Raw genomic sequence first — 15,595 nt, 5'->3', positions numbered from 1 at the left:
AAAAATAAAGGCAAACAAGTATTAATTTAACCCTTCGAGGGCTCCATGTGTATCACATTTTATAACAAATATAAAGGCTGGAATTTAATGAACATCCCCCTTCAGAGGAATGTTCCAAGGCAGAGGGAACTGTTTAATCATTTGTGAGCATGCAAGATGGGGCCCAGCCATCTGTACAACCTTCCCCACTTGTCTGCTCACCGCCCCCCCCAACACACCCACCCACCCACAACACCCACCCCCACACACACACACACACACACACACACACACACACAGTAATCCCTCAGGCAGGAAGGCAATCAATATCCACTTAACAGCCTCATACCACCACCATTGATATTGGTATTTAACCAGCAGGGGATGGACAACTAACAAGCAAATTTGAGCAGGTTTGCCTGTAGATTCATGGAGGGCAGAACCCTTGTTGAAAGGTACTTGGAGATCATCGGAGGGCAGCATTGGAAAGGCAGACGTTTGCTGAGAGCCAAAAACTGATTAAATGATTCTCAACCGATATGAGTTATTATTGTTGTGCATTGATTTGGTATGCTGTTCTCGTAATCAGAATTCTGTGGTAAAAATGAAAGTCCCACTGCACCCCCCGAGTCACTCCCGTTGAACAGATATGTAGATGAGCAAAAGAGTTCCCCATTAACATAAGAACATAAGAAATAGGAGCAGGAGTAGGCCATCTAGCTCCTCGAGCCTGCCCCGCTATTCAGTAAGATCATGGCTGATCTGAAGTGGGTCAATTCCACTTTCCCGCTTTCTCCCCATAACCCTTAATTCCTTTATCGATCACAAATCTATCTACCCGTGACTTAAACATATTCAACGAGGTAGCCTCCACCACATAAATGGGCAGAGAATTTCAGAGATTCACTATCCTCAGAGAAGAAGTTCCTCCTCAACTCTGTTCTAAACTGAACCCTCCCCCCCTTATTTTGAGGCTGTGCCCTCTAGTTCTGGTTTCCTTTCTAAGTGGAAAGGATCTCTCTACCTCTATCCTATCTAGCCCCTTCACTATCTTATATGTCTCCAGAAGATCACCCCTCAGCCTTCTAAACTTCAACGAGTGCAGGCCCAATCTACTCAATCTCTCCTCATAAGCTAACCCCCTCATCTCTGATATCAACCTGGTGAACCTTCTCTGTACTCCCTCCAAGGCCAATATATCCTTTCGCAAATAAGGGTACCAAAATTGCACACAGTACTCCAGTTGCGGCCTCACCAATGCCTTGTACAGTTGCAGCAAGACCGCCCTGCTTTTATATTCTATCCCCCTCGCGATAAAGGCCAACATTCCATTTGCCTTCTTGATCACCTGCTGCACCTGCAGATTGAGTTTTTGCGATTCATGCACAAGGACCCCCAGGTCCCTCTGCACAGTAGCATGTTGTAATTTTTCACCATTTAAATAATATTCCATTTTACTATTATTTCTTCCAAAGTGGATAACCCCACATTTGCCAATGTTATACTCCATTGCCAGGTCCTCGCCCACTCACTCAGCCGATCCAAATCTCTCTGCAGACTTCCGCGTCCTCCACGCAATTTGCTTTCCCACTCATCTTTGTGTCATCAGAAAATTTTGTTATCCTACACTCAGTCCCCTCTTCCAGATCGTCTATATATATGGTAAACAGTTGAGGCCCCAGTACCGATCCCTGCAGCATGCCACTAGTCACGAACTGCCAACGAGAAAAGCACCCATTTATTCCAACTCTCTGCTTCCTGTTAGATAGCTAATCCTCAATCCACACTAACACTTTACCCCCAACTCTGTGTACCCTAATCTTCTGCAGCAACCTTTTGTGAGGCACCTTATCGAATGCCTTCTGGAAACAGTGTCATGTACCCTTGCACCCCGGTTCTTGGCTAAAATTAGGATTTCACATTAGTAAATTAACGGTATATTTAATAAGTGTCCAGATAAGTGCTTGAATGAACTCACTTCCAAATCTATGGCCAAATCTTGATGACAAAACTGTGTCTCAAAATTGATGGAATGGAGCTCCTCTGTGACAATCAGAGGACCCTGTAGAATTGAAACAGTAATGACAACATTTAGAAAGAGGACAAGTAAAATGGAACACTCAGTAAAGACAGCCAAGTACAACTTTAATTAACACTTTGAATATAAGAACTTAGTAAAAGCTTCAAGGAAGTATAATTATTTAATAAGCAATCAACTGAAGTATATATAACAAAGATGTGGTTGTTTAAGAGAGCCTAAATTACCTTAAAAATAAGCACCAGAGCCAGTTTTCACCTAAGTTTGTGGATTAGAATTTTTATAAAAATATATAAGGAATTAATTGGATCAAATTGATATGGTACTTGGAAAGAAAATTCAGACATCTTTATTCAATATCACTTAAATGCATTTGAAACTAATTATAGCTTATAGCATAGAACATGGTGATTGTGTTTGTGCCAGCTTTTCACTAGAATCATTCAAAATTATTTTCACTGTCTCCTTCCTTCTCCAACTAACTATTGTGTATTCCTCTGCTTCAAATATTTCTCCTTCGAAAAAATGCCACATTCTTTGCCTCCACTATTCTCTGTGACATTGCTTTCCATACTCCAGCAATTCAGCATAATTCAATTTATCCTACCCATTCTCCTCAATCTCAATTACGATATTAAATTGATGATTCCTTGTTATGTCTTTTCAATCATTAGAAAACAGGGTGTTGGATTTGATGGTGGGCATTGGGGGAAGAATATGACGGAAAGCTTAGAAATCAGTTTCATGCCAGCATGAATGTACAGTGGGATCTTTTGCTGGTGCTTGCCATTGCAGGTCAGAAAACCCATCAAAGGCTGATGTGAATTTCATTTCCCCTCCTCCTCCAACTCTCCCATTCTCTGATTTGAAACAATGTGGCATGCAAACATCAGGACTCACCTGAACAATGTCTAGAGTGGCTCTGGATTCAGGATGGAGGCTGCCTGCAACCTTGGACCTGGAAAACTACAGTAGTAGGTTGGGGGTGCATCTGCAGGTGGACCTTTCAGATTACTGTCCTGGAGGGGGGTCCAACTCCCAACCTCAGAATGTTCCAACTTTGTTCTCAGGAGGCCAATATTCCAGTCACTGAGTGTTCCCGGATCTATCTTCGTTTTAGGACAACACACCTTCTTTCTTTCTTCAATAGTGGTCAGTGATATCTGACACCTTTTCAATATAACACCTTAACATGATGATGGACTACACACCATCCAGTGCTGCCCCACCATGGAATGTAAAACTACCAGGTGCGTAATTGATTAAGTAAAGACCAGAGGTTTTGGCATGTTTTCCCACTGGCCACTGCAGCAGAAAATGTTCTGCATTTTCACCCCCACCATGGGACTTAGTCTAAAATGGATGAATTCCACCCATAGGCATTCTTTGTTCACCATATCAAATCTATTCATAATTTTAAAATCACAACTGAACCTTTTTAGAGCCTTCTCTGCTCCAATGAAGCAGTCTTGGCCGCTTCAAAATTATAGATTCCCATCCCAGTCATCCTTAAAGCAATTATGTTCTGTATAATATTTTCTATGCGTTTCTTAAAAAATAGCTAACATTATACATTGAAAAGTTTCACCGTGTCATGTTGCTCGTTTAGGAACAGCAGGAAACGATAGTCTATTGCTCTGGCTGTTTTGAATGCAATTCATTTAATTAACGGAGCTTTGGAAAAAAATTACCTCATTCCCTTTAGTTCCTGCAGAAGATTTCTGTTCTTTCAGTTGCTGTCAAAACATGTAAATACTAGATTAGTTTTCTAGTTTTCTAATTTTCTACTGAAGGCCCTGCTTCTTCCACAGGTTTTGGCAGATACCAATACTCGACTGCACTTGCAGAAATAGTACCTTTATATCAAAGCACTTCACACAGTGAACTATTTATGGAGTGTAAAGATCATTATGCAGCCTGGCATTCTGTGCTGGCAAAATCCTAAATCACAGAATGAGTAATTGGATTCCTTGGTTAAAGGAAGTGCATTGGCTAGGAGACAAGGAGAATTCCCTGCTCTTTGAATAATTATTACAACATTTCTAACTTCACCAGATTTAGCAAAGTATGCAATATTGAAGTATACTCTCAAGGGTATCAACCTTGATTATGGCTTTGACTGAGGTTCAAACCTATAACCTTCTACCCTGAGGCTATATTGCTTCCAAATAAGCAAGTGAAGCCGAGGTAGCATCTCACCCAGATAATGGCCTGGATTTTCCAGCACTGTCATGGTGAGAGCAGCCATGGGAGATTCAACGGCCCAGCCAAAGGTCCACTGACTTCTGACAGGACTGGATAATCCAGGTGGTGATTGGGACTGGAAAAATCCTGCCCAATGAATGCCAAACAGACTATTTTATCTTTGGAAGACATCCTAGCAAAGTCCAACACTGTTTCAATCCACTGGGATCACTGGATAGCAATTTGAGGCAGGAATCCATAAGGATCTTCTTACTTCTTTGCCCAGACATCCTGTCTAACTCAGTACAAAGCAAGAAAGAGACTAGGGACCTCCTTTGTGGTTTTACACCATACCAACTTATTATTACTGGGCAATCTGGGAAATCTGATTACAATTTTCAATTCTTACAATGTTGGCATCAACTGTTCATTTTGAAGTGAATAAACAAAGATTTTTTTTACCAGGTGTCTGAATTCCACAGAAAGACTCCCATTCACTGACTCTTCCATGTTCATAACTTTGCTGTTAGTGCCTAATATATTAAATTTGCGATACCTGTGAATGGAGAACATGTCATTACGTGTCTACAACAACTTTAAGTTTTTCAAAAAATTGAGTAATTTTCATTTTATTTCCCTTACCCTCTTGCTGTTGAGCTTTCCCTAAAAAAAAGGAAAAGAAATGGGAAAAACAAATAAATCTTATTATAGAATTAAAATAATATTTATTAGGTTGAAAATAAAATGTTTTTTTACTTACTTGTCAATTGTAGCTTTCACCTTTAACTGGTAGTTCAGCTCTGGTAATTTTACCAAGAACCTATAAAACAAAAGAAACTTTTACAAATGCCAATTTTCATTATTATGTCAGTATTTTACTTTGACATTAAGACATCACTCGCAGCGATGCTCCCTGACACCGCTGAAGCTGCGATACTTTCTCCCTGTTCTATAGGCAGCTCCCCCTCTATCTACGCAGCGATCCCTGAGGTTAACTCCACTCTCGTACTGCCCTACATTATGTCAAAAACAAAATAAACCTTTCAAACTTACAAACATACATTCAACTACTGCATCATAACTCAAGTGTTAGGAATGTTGCAAAAAGACAATTTGGTTTTGTTTTTAAACTCGCCCTTGTGTAGGAACAAGACAGACAGGATATTGAGCCAACATCACTTGGCCATTATAGCAAGCTGTCCCTGTAACTCATGTGGGAGTTTGGCAAACTGGCCTACAATACAGAGCTCCAAAGTGGGCGTAGACAGGGCCAGAGGCTGGATTCCTTATGCTTGGAGTTGTTGCTTTCCCAAACCTCAGCAGGATCAACAGAAAATTGATGGCCAGTGTACCCAGTGATTGTAGGAATGCCAAATAAGTGAATACCTCAATGGAGTTACAGGAGTGACTTCCAGGGCTGGTTTGTAAGTTTAAAACGTACACACCAAGCCCTCCATGGATGGCAGCCAGATAGATTTAGACAGTGTGGACTGGCAGGTATATACCTTCACACAGTGATGTAGAGCAGGGATTTCCAAACTGGGTTCCACATGATTTGCTCAGGAGGTCCTTGGACTTTTCAAATTTTCAAGATAGTTGCCCTTCTGGCTTGGCCAATCGAAGGTGGTTGTTTCATGTTGTTGGCTGCTGATAGGCACACTGATCAGCCTATCAGCAGCCAATGATCTGAGAATCTGGCCTCTGATCAGCCAAGTTAGAATACCTCAATTTAAACTCTCAGGAAAATGAGAGGATGGAGCAGTGAGATGTGAGAGAGAGCAGGAGAGGGGGCCCCAGGCAAAGGGGGCTCTGATGAGTGGGCCCTCAAGAGGGGAACACCGGGGGGGGGGGGGCACCCCCGAGAGGGGAACGTTGGGGGAGGGGGCGCCTGAGAGAGTAAATGTGTAGGGGAGGCTCTGTGGGATGAAAGTGTGGTGGGGGGAGGAATGCTTGAGAGATGAAAGGGGGGCACCTCAGAGAGGAAAAGGGGACAGAGGGTGGGTGAGGAGGAACCGGGAGTGGGGCCCCAAGAGAGGGAAGCCCATGAGCAGGAGCAGAGGGTTCGGAAAAAGGAGCAGGAGGCCTGGGAGTGGAGGGCCCAGGAGATCGGTTTGGGGGTTAGGAGAGGGAAAGGCGGGCCTGGAGAGCCCAGGGTGCAGAAGCCCCAAGAGAGGGCAGAGCTGCTGGTCCCACCAAGCAAGGATGGGGCTGCAGTGTACTTGAGAAGAGCCGAAGATGTGGGGGCTCTGAAAGAGGCTGGGGTCATCGGTGCCTGAGAGAATCCAAGAGGGGCCAAACCCTTACAGGGGCCGGTGTCTCATGAGCCCTGAGCACGTCCAGGGAGGACCAGTTCTCCAGCTGCACTCCTAAGCTCTACATAAATTTATGAGCAATCGATGAGAATCACTTTTCCATTAAAAATGACAAAGTAAAGCTTCAGTAATTTGTTGAATAACAGAACATTTTAATTATAATTAATGGCATAGATACATCTTCTGAGTTTGTTGTGTATGTTTGTACCTATTGTGCAATAAAATCATTTTTTGTGGTTTAAGTCTTCAACATAATAAGTATATTTCTCAGGGGCTCAGGGAGGTCAAAAAGGTCACGAGGCTGAAAAAGTTTGAGAAACCCTGCTGCACTAGAGATTACAGATGAGGTGCCTGTGCACTGACACTATGTACTCTGAAGGGGATGGTGCTAGAGGATACTGGTAAGTTCAATGCCAGTGTTTCTGCCTGAACCACAGCCCAAAAGTATTCAAATTGCATGTGTTAACTAAAAGAAAATCATCAGAGCATTCTTTTATCAACCACAAAAAGCACACCCACCTGATTTTCACAGTGAACTGCACACCTGTTTTTAGGACCATTGGTCTCTGTGGATGGGTTGGCATACAAGGCTGTCTCTCCACTACAAAGGAACTGAATATTTTGGACAGAAAATAAATGTTGTCGTTTACACAGACCATTTATACTTTTGTTACGAGGAACTGGAGATCTAATTATGACTTGTTCATCTATTAATGTTAAAAGATTGTGCAACATGATCATTAAATTAACACCTCAAGTTTACTTCTCCATAATTTAGTATGAAATGTTATCATCTGGAAAAGTGCTGAACCATTTAGATTAGGCTTGGTTACTGGTCAGTGCTGAGTTAGTTGATGTCAATTGAGGTGACATCAAGGAGCTTACAACTGGACTTAATGTCATTGGGTTAGTGATTGGAGTAAAACGTTCAGCCATGCTCCCACTCCTCAACATTATCCAGGTATTATTGTCAGAGAGCACATTGATCTGAACATTGGATAGAAACAGGATCAGATCCAATCATCATGCCTTGTAGTATTACATAACCTGCTGGCACTCACTGTCAAGGTTCCTACATGAAGAATTGGCATTTTGATGAGGTAAGATTACTGTTGGTACTGATGAAACCATGCCACAGTAGAAGTCCCTGCCTTCACAGGAGATATAGAAAATTAGTTTGTTTACTTAACAAATAACCTAACAATTTAAGTAGCAAAATCACTGTAAATCTGAGCATAGTGATGAGGTTGCTTCACTAACAGTAGGTATGATATTTTTCAACAACTTCCAGTTGAACTATATTTACTCGTATATAATGATATACATGATTTTTATTTCCCCAGTTCCACATTTTTTTTTCTGTCCCACATTAATAACTCTGCATCCTGATCCTTGGGAAAGTCTGAAGACATGGACAGGTTAGTACTGCTCTTTGGTTTAGCTTACTGGGTAGAAAATTTAAAAGGAGTATGAAGGAACATTAAGGGAAGTGTACATGTCTGCATTCTTCTGAACAGGAAAAAACACTGGCAGAAACAAATATAGTTAGATGTCCACTGTGCTCTCCTGGGTATTGATGGGGCTTCTCACGAAGCATGACTAGCCCTGCACCTGTATTAGTACAGATGCAGCATTGTTATTTTAATAAGACAAGGAGGTCTGGACAGCTCCTTCCTCATCCACTGATTCCACTCATTGGATGTCCCAGGGCAGGGGCACCCGTGAAATGTGAGACACCCAAGTGTCTGTGAGATCTAGGACCAATTTACTTTTATTCCTCCCTGTCCCAGGATCAGTACTCATCTGGATGGTGACTTTCAGAAGACCCCTAATCTCAGAGGCTCAGGGCACCACTTCCATCAGCTCAAATTTCCTGCCACATTTAAAGATGTAAAGGCTCAGTCAATAGACCTCTCTTACATCTGGAGTTTTCCCCCCGTGTATAACTAAGATAAACATGAGCAATTGTCTTTTGGATTAGAATTTCTAGGTCACAATAATAAAACAAGCTGCCTTTTTAAAAATCAATGTTTGTACCTTTTGATGAAACTGTAAATCAAAATATTTACTCTTTCTTCCAAATGTGGTCTTTGCAGAGGCATTGGATCTCCATCATAAGTCACCTTTTGTAGCAGTTCTTCTAGTTTTTTCAGCTGTCTTCTGACCTGAAATAAGCTCTCTGCGAACAATGTAAACCTAGTTCAAAAGAATTTACATCACTCAAGGCAGACCATATTAACAAGGAACAGAGCTGAAAACTGAGGAGTTCTGATATTTTGCACTCTACCAGTTCTGCAGTTGATCAAGGCAGGTGTTGTGTGGCCCTCCAATGCAGGCAATTTGCTGTCGTCGTTTCCATTCTGTTAGCTCTTCAAACAATTGTCTGTTCATCAGAAAATCCATTTGGTTTGACAATTCTGTGATTTTATGGAGCACTTCCTAGATGACACAGAAATTCAAGAGTGAGTAGATTCCTAACACATACCTCATAACAATATCTTCAGATACAAATCACTGACCAACACATTTCCCAGAATGATGCAGCTTTAATAAAAAAACTGGAAACATTTCAGGCATGGAACTGTGACTTGTAAATGACTCGGATTTTGACATCAGCAGCAAGTGCCAATGATTTCAGTGACAGCTGCCAACAAAGATAAGAACATAGGAAGACAGAAGCAAGGTTAGGCCATTCAGCCCCTTGATCCTGCTCTACCATTTTACTAGATCATGGATGATCTTCAACCTCAATATCATCTTCCTACATTATGTCCATATCTCTTCATGTCACTGATATCCAGGAAGCTATTGACCTTTGTTTTGCACACAATGACTGAGCCACTAAAATGTTTATTTATTAGTGTCACAAGTAGGCTTACATTGACACAGCATGAAACGTTACCATGAAGATCCTCTAGTCCCAACTTTGGTGCCTGTTCAGATACACCAAGGGAGAATTTAGCATGGCCAATGCATCTAACCAGCACGTGGGAGGAAACCCATGTCGGCACAGGGAGAACATGGAAACTCTGCACAGCCAGGGACCCATGCCGGGATAAAGAATTCCAAAGATTTACCACCCTCTGACTGAAGAATTTCAGGGGAGGGAGGGAAAGAGACGGCTGGGGAGGGGTGGGAGGGAGAGAGATGGATGGGAAGAGGGAGGATTAGTGAGGAAAGAGAGAGCATGATTGGAAGCAGGGATCTGCACATTATGTTCGCCAGCACCAATCAGAAGGATTTTGATGGTCACAGGAAGGGGATTCAGCACCACCATTTTTCAAGCTGATTCTGACACAGTTGAAAACAAACTGAAAAATTGCCAGCGGGAAGCTCTCAGGGCTGGTGGGAGGTGACAACCACTGCACTTGTGGGCTGATAAGGGGTACCCAACCAATTTCTACATAACCAAATAAAGATAAAGGCACTGCTGGGACATGTTCAGAAGAATCAAATGCCCATTTTGACAATATGATGCCTTAACTCACGTTGCACATTCTTGTGAGATATGAACCTGATTGGGGCTATTTTAGGATTGGTTTACAAGAAACCTTTGTCCCTCTCATGGGAAACTCCAAATGTCAGAAGGAGCCAACTGAAAAGGGGCCAGAGGCCAAAATGCATCTCTCTGATGAGCTGGAGCATTAGACTTCCTCCCTCCCCCATAAAGCTCTTATAACATGAGTGCAAGTTGAGGCTGATGTGTAATCCAAAGGATACAATCAGACAATGCCCTGACTGAGAGTTCTCTCACCTGGCAGAAGCCCCTCTGTCATGCTTGGGTCATTTGTGTGTTTTAGCGGTCGGGGTGGGGGGGCAGAGTTTGGCTGCCTTACGGATGATCTCGAAAGCCATAACATCACTCCAAGAGTCTCAGTGGGGATGTAATGTCTGGGATGGAAGTCACCCACAATGGCTACCCAGTTAGCAGTAGGAATGTGAACATTTCAGGCTTATGTTCATCCAGATTTCTGTTCAATGTTTCCATAAACACAAGCATGTGTGCCCCGTGGATTCAGTAGCAATGTTGCCTTCATCCGGGCAATCAGTCAACTAAGGAGGAGAAAGTAAGTCCATAATCGTCAGGCTGGGCTAAGGGAAGAGCCTCACTCTGAGGAGCAAGGGGGCTCCCTCAGGAGTCAAAAGCTGAAGCTGACAGAGTCATTGAGTGGAGGCATTTGGCAAGATCAAGGATTATAGGAGATGCCTGTCATACCTCCAGATGAGAGAGAGTACCATAAACACCATTGCAAATTGAACAATATGGTGGGCCACAACAGCCACAATCTCCAGGGGAGTTGATGTCACAGGGACAAGGAGGCTCTAAAACTGACAGCCACTCTGAACTTCTTCATGAGTTGAACTTTTTCATGAATTGAACACTGCAAGACTCCATTGAAGACCTCTGGGATTTCTCAATCAGCTACTCACAAATGCATACAGGTGGTCACCAAGGCCTATTTAGCAAGGCACACAATTACTTCCAGTTCTAACGAGCTGAAGCCAATCAGGCTGCCAGGGCAGTGGAAATTACAAGGCCGGATTCCCATAGGCACAAAATGCACTCATATATATGACTTTAAGGGCTCCCTGGAAACAGCCATTACAATTCATCAATAGAAAAAGGTTCCACTCTCTCAACGTGCAGCTTGCCTGCAATCACCAGAAGCAGATTATGCAGGTATGTGAAAGATACTATAGAAGCTCACGACTTGTACATTTTGAGTCACTCGCAGGTGCCACCAATCTTCAAGGGTCCTCAGTGCATCCAGATTTGGCTCCTCAGTGACAAGGTTACCCACAAAAAACATGGCTGATGATGCCCATTCAGCAAAGTGCCTCAGAGGTATAACATTGTTCATGCTGCAACATGCTCACTAACAGAGCAGATCATTAGCATCTTGAAGATGCATTTTCAATGTCAGGATAGGTCAGGCAGTTCTTTCCAGTAAGCTCCTCAGAGGGTCTCACACATCATCGTGGCTTGTTGTGCTCTACACAACTAGGCGCTCCAAAGGGGATTTGCTTTGCCAGATGCCGAGATGACTGCACACCTGATGATGAGAATTTCAAGAGGGCTGAGCTTGGTGAGGGTGAGGAAGATGAGGCACCAGAGGAAGCAACCAATACATGGGCTAGATGAGGCAGGAGAAGGTTGACTTACCCTTGCAGATGAGATCATTCATCCTCTTCCTGCACTAGATGGCAGCCCTCTTCTGAGCATTGGCGTTGACTGCCCTGATGATCTGCATCCAGGTTGGTGTGGTGAGGTTGGTGGATCTCCTTCTGCCATCATAGCAATGAAGTAAGGCCTGGAGTTCCTTAATAGTATCCAGAGGTGCACCCAGCACTTTGTCACTGAACCTGGGGACAGTTGTTTTCTTACCTTTTGGAGTCATCAAACACCAAGACCGGCCCTGTGTTGCAGACAGTGATAATGAAGTGCATGTGTGTGTGTGGTTTAAATATGGCATCTGGAAAGATTATCTGATGAGGCCACAGCGGGGGGGAAGGGCGAATCCCAGCCCACCTTGCCACAAGACATGATATCCTTCATGTTCATGCAAAAATAACGAGCTGAGAATCAGACAATCTGTAGCAGAAACACACCATGCTGACAAGCAGGAAATGCTTTTCCCAGCCTCAACCACACTCGGTCCCTGAAGTGGAAATTTCCACCCAATGTGTTGCAAAATGTGATGTGCAAGAAGTCAAACTTGAGGTGGCCAATTTGTCAGCCCAAATCTACCAATAACATCAGTTGAGCTTGTAAAACTTACACAAGAGTGCAACTTTTATTCTAGCACTTGCTCTTGTGTTCATGGCTAATTAAGCAGATAAATTCTACCGTTAGCTAAAATGTGCATCTTTACTGGCACTGAGTATGGGGCAGTACGCCCAGGTATACAACTAAACCTCAACAGCAATGTACATATTCATTGGAATAAATGTAGGATGCCCATCACATTCTTCCACCCCTTCTGAAAGGCAGAAAACAATGCATCACCAGACCAAAATAAGCAGGCTAAATTACTCAGATTCACTTGACAACCAGAAACTAAAATCCCCAGCATGATAAACAGAACACAGATTAAATCAGAATCCATCCAGAATTAGTTAATATATATTTACTAAAATAGTGCTTCTTACAGGAAGGCCATTTCCCCAGTTGGAGTGAATAATGACTCTTGGTGACCAATCTCACCAAATTCTGTGGGCTGGCCAATGCAAATATTTTGAAAAACTTTTATTAGTGCAGAGAGTGATGAATGTCTGAGGTTTGGGGAAACTCCAAGTGCAACATCTCTTATTGGTAAAGTACAACTTTTATGGAACCAGTACTGGATTTTGGGGTTTTCAAATAAGATGAGGGAATGAAAAAGGAGAGAACAGTTTGCACAGGGGGCAGGGGGAAGGTCATAATATTGGTTAAAGAAACAATCACAGCTGTGTGGAAAGATTATATGTTTTTGGATCATCAAGGGACAATCACACAGGACTACTATAGATCTCCCAAGAGTCATAGGGGTATCGAATGGCCAAATATACAAGTAAGTTTCTCTGAAGTACAAACCAGTGGGGTAAATGTGTTGGATTTGAACCACTTTAATATCAATGAATAGAAGACATGGAATTCTTAAAACACATTCAGAAGAACCTTTTTTAGTCAGTGTGCAGCAAGCTCAACAAGAAAAGAATATAGACTTCGGGTCAGATTTTTGTGGGAGAGACTATCTGGAGCCAGGAAAATTCCTAATCTCCACAGACCCATCGCTGTTCTGGTCAGGTGCAGGCATTGAGTTGGTACCACCGCCTTCTAAAGCAGGACTGAGCCATAAACGGAGGCAAGTGGATGGCGATGACAACAGACCAGAATAGCTGCTTCTATTTACTGGGACATTGACCAAATTATTATGGTAAATCTCAAGTCCACAAACTCTCCCCACTCAGCCACATCCACACCCATGCCCCTTCCATGCTCCACATCTCCCCAAGTGCTTTTATATCCCCCATGTTCCTTCCATATTCCCATGCATCTTCTATACCCACTTTTCCACTATCCATTGTACAGAACCAATGAGCCATTGGCAAGTCTTCCAAATGTTCCTGAAACTGATACAATGAAAGAGGCTTTGGGAGAAAATAGCTCCATTTACATCCTCTTAAAAGCTAGAATCAATCACAGAAATTCATAGTAGCAACATCAGAAGCTTTTATCTACTTCCACCCTCAATCTTGTATAAATAAACATATAGACATTGAAAATAATCTTGCGAAAGAAACAGCAGATTATTACAAGGTAATAGAGATGTCAATCAAACAAAGCTCTCCCTCCCCTCTGCAGATTTATAAGTGTATTAGATATTCTTGTAGCCTAACAAAGCATTCATAATGAGGTCAGCTAGAAACCGTATCATAAAAGGAGGCTGAACAAATGACTTTACTAGGAAGGCTTGGTGCTAGAAAACTAGTATTGCACAGTAATTTCAAAAGAGTAAAAAAGGACAGAGTAATTGCAGGCCAGTCAGTTTAACTTCAGTGAATGGCAAATCATTGAAAAAAATTCTGATGGAAAGTATTAATCATCATTTAGAAAGCCATGGATTAAGCAAGCACAATCAGCATGGATTTGTGAGTGGAAAGTTAACTTGATTTAATTTTTTGAAGAGGCAAAAAAAGAGGGTCAATAATGTTAGTGTTTTTGATACAGTCTACACAAATTTTCACAACCTTTTTGACAGGATCCCATTGAACAAATGGACAATCTAAAAGCCTATGGGGTTCAAGGGAAAGTGACAAGTTGGATCTAAATTGATTCAATGGCAGGAAACAAAGTAATGATCAATGGGTGTTTTTGTGACTGAAAGGCTGTTCACAATGGGGTTCTACAAGGCTTAATGCCAGGTCCCTTTCTTTTGTGGTGCGCTTCAATTATTTAGAATTAAATGTAGGGGCCATGGTTAAGAAATTTGCAGATGATACAAAAAATGGCTTTGTGATTGATAGTGAGGAAAATAGCTGGAGACAAAGGTGTAGGAAGATATCAAAAGACTGGTCAGATGGGCAGAAAAGTGGCAAACTGAATTCAATACAGAGAAATGTGAGATAATGCATTTTGGGAGGGCAAATACAGCATGGGAATACACATTAAATGCTAGGATGCTGACAAGTGTTGAGCAACAGAGGGACTCAGTGCATGTCCACAGATACATAATGGTGCAAGTAAGTCAGCTAAGAAGGCATAGCAATATTTTTCATTATTAGTAGAGCAGAGAAGTTATGCTCAAACTGTATAAAATACTTAGGCAACAGTTAGAATATTGCTTAAAGTTATGGTCTCCTCATTGATTTACTTTTTAAATTCATTTGCAGGATGTGGGCAACATTGGCTAGACTAGCAGTTACTACCCATCCCTAATTGCCTTTGTGGTGTTGAACAGTCTTCTCACAGGAAGGATGCAAACACTTTATACAGGCACAGAGATATACAAGTGTATTGCCAAGACTGAAGATTTATAGTTACGAGGAAAGATTGTATAGACTGGCTGTTTTCTTTGAAACAGAGAAAGCTGAGGTGACATTTCATTGTGCTGAATGTTTGGAACTTACTACAAGAAAAGGTGAAAGAATCAAAAATCCTCATTGCATTTAGTAAAATACTTGGATGTGCACTTAAGACCATAAGACATAGGAGCAGAATTAGGCCACTCGGCCCATTGAGTCTGCTCCGCCATTCAATCATGGCTGTTTTTTTTCTCATCCCCATTCTCCTGTCGTCTCCCCATAACCCCTGATCCCCTTGTTAATCAAGAACCTATCTCTGTCTTAAAGACTCTCAGTGCCCTGGCGTCCACAGCCTTCTGCGGAAAAGATTTCTACAGATTCACCACACTCTGGCTGAGGAAATTTCTCCTCATCGCAATTTTAAAGAACTGTCCTTTTAGCCTGAGATTGTGCCCTCTCTAATTTTTCCTACTGGTGGAAACATCCTCTCCACGCCCACTCTATCCAAGCTTCACAGTATCCTGCAAGTTTCAATAAGATATCTCCTCATCCTTCTAAACTCCAACGAGTACAGACC

The 15,595-nt window shown here is 42.3% G+C and overlaps 1 protein-coding gene across 1 annotated transcript in view; it reads right to left on the bottom strand.

The window, feature by feature from the left end:
• Positions 1-15,595, bottom strand: part of LOC145350008 (signal transducer and activator of transcription 4-like) — a 106,819-nt gene that overhangs the window by 27,364 nt on the left and 63,860 nt on the right. The window contains exons 8-15 of the mRNA XM_080198811.1: positions 8,801-8,952; positions 8,551-8,709; positions 7,033-7,125; positions 4,962-5,021; positions 4,844-4,864; positions 4,664-4,757; positions 3,709-3,753; positions 1,958-2,041 (exon numbers count right to left, since the gene is read on the bottom strand). Of these exons, the coding sequence (XP_080054937.1) occupies positions 1,958-2,041; positions 3,709-3,753; positions 4,664-4,757; positions 4,844-4,864; positions 4,962-5,021; positions 7,033-7,125; positions 8,551-8,709; positions 8,801-8,952 (708 nt within the window). The remainder of the gene's footprint in view (positions 1-1,957; positions 2,042-3,708; positions 3,754-4,663; positions 4,758-4,843; positions 4,865-4,961; positions 5,022-7,032; positions 7,126-8,550; positions 8,710-8,800; positions 8,953-15,595) is intronic.

The sequence above is a fragment of the Carcharhinus amblyrhynchos genome, chromosome 11 (assembly GCF_965287045.1).
Source record: "Carcharhinus amblyrhynchos chromosome 11, sCarAmb.v2.hapA, whole genome shotgun sequence".
NCBI lineage: Eukaryota > Metazoa > Chordata > Chondrichthyes > Carcharhiniformes > Carcharhinidae > Carcharhinus > Carcharhinus amblyrhynchos.
The sequence above is the reverse complement of the archived record's forward strand: the minus strand, read 5'-3'. Positions and strand labels throughout refer to the sequence as shown.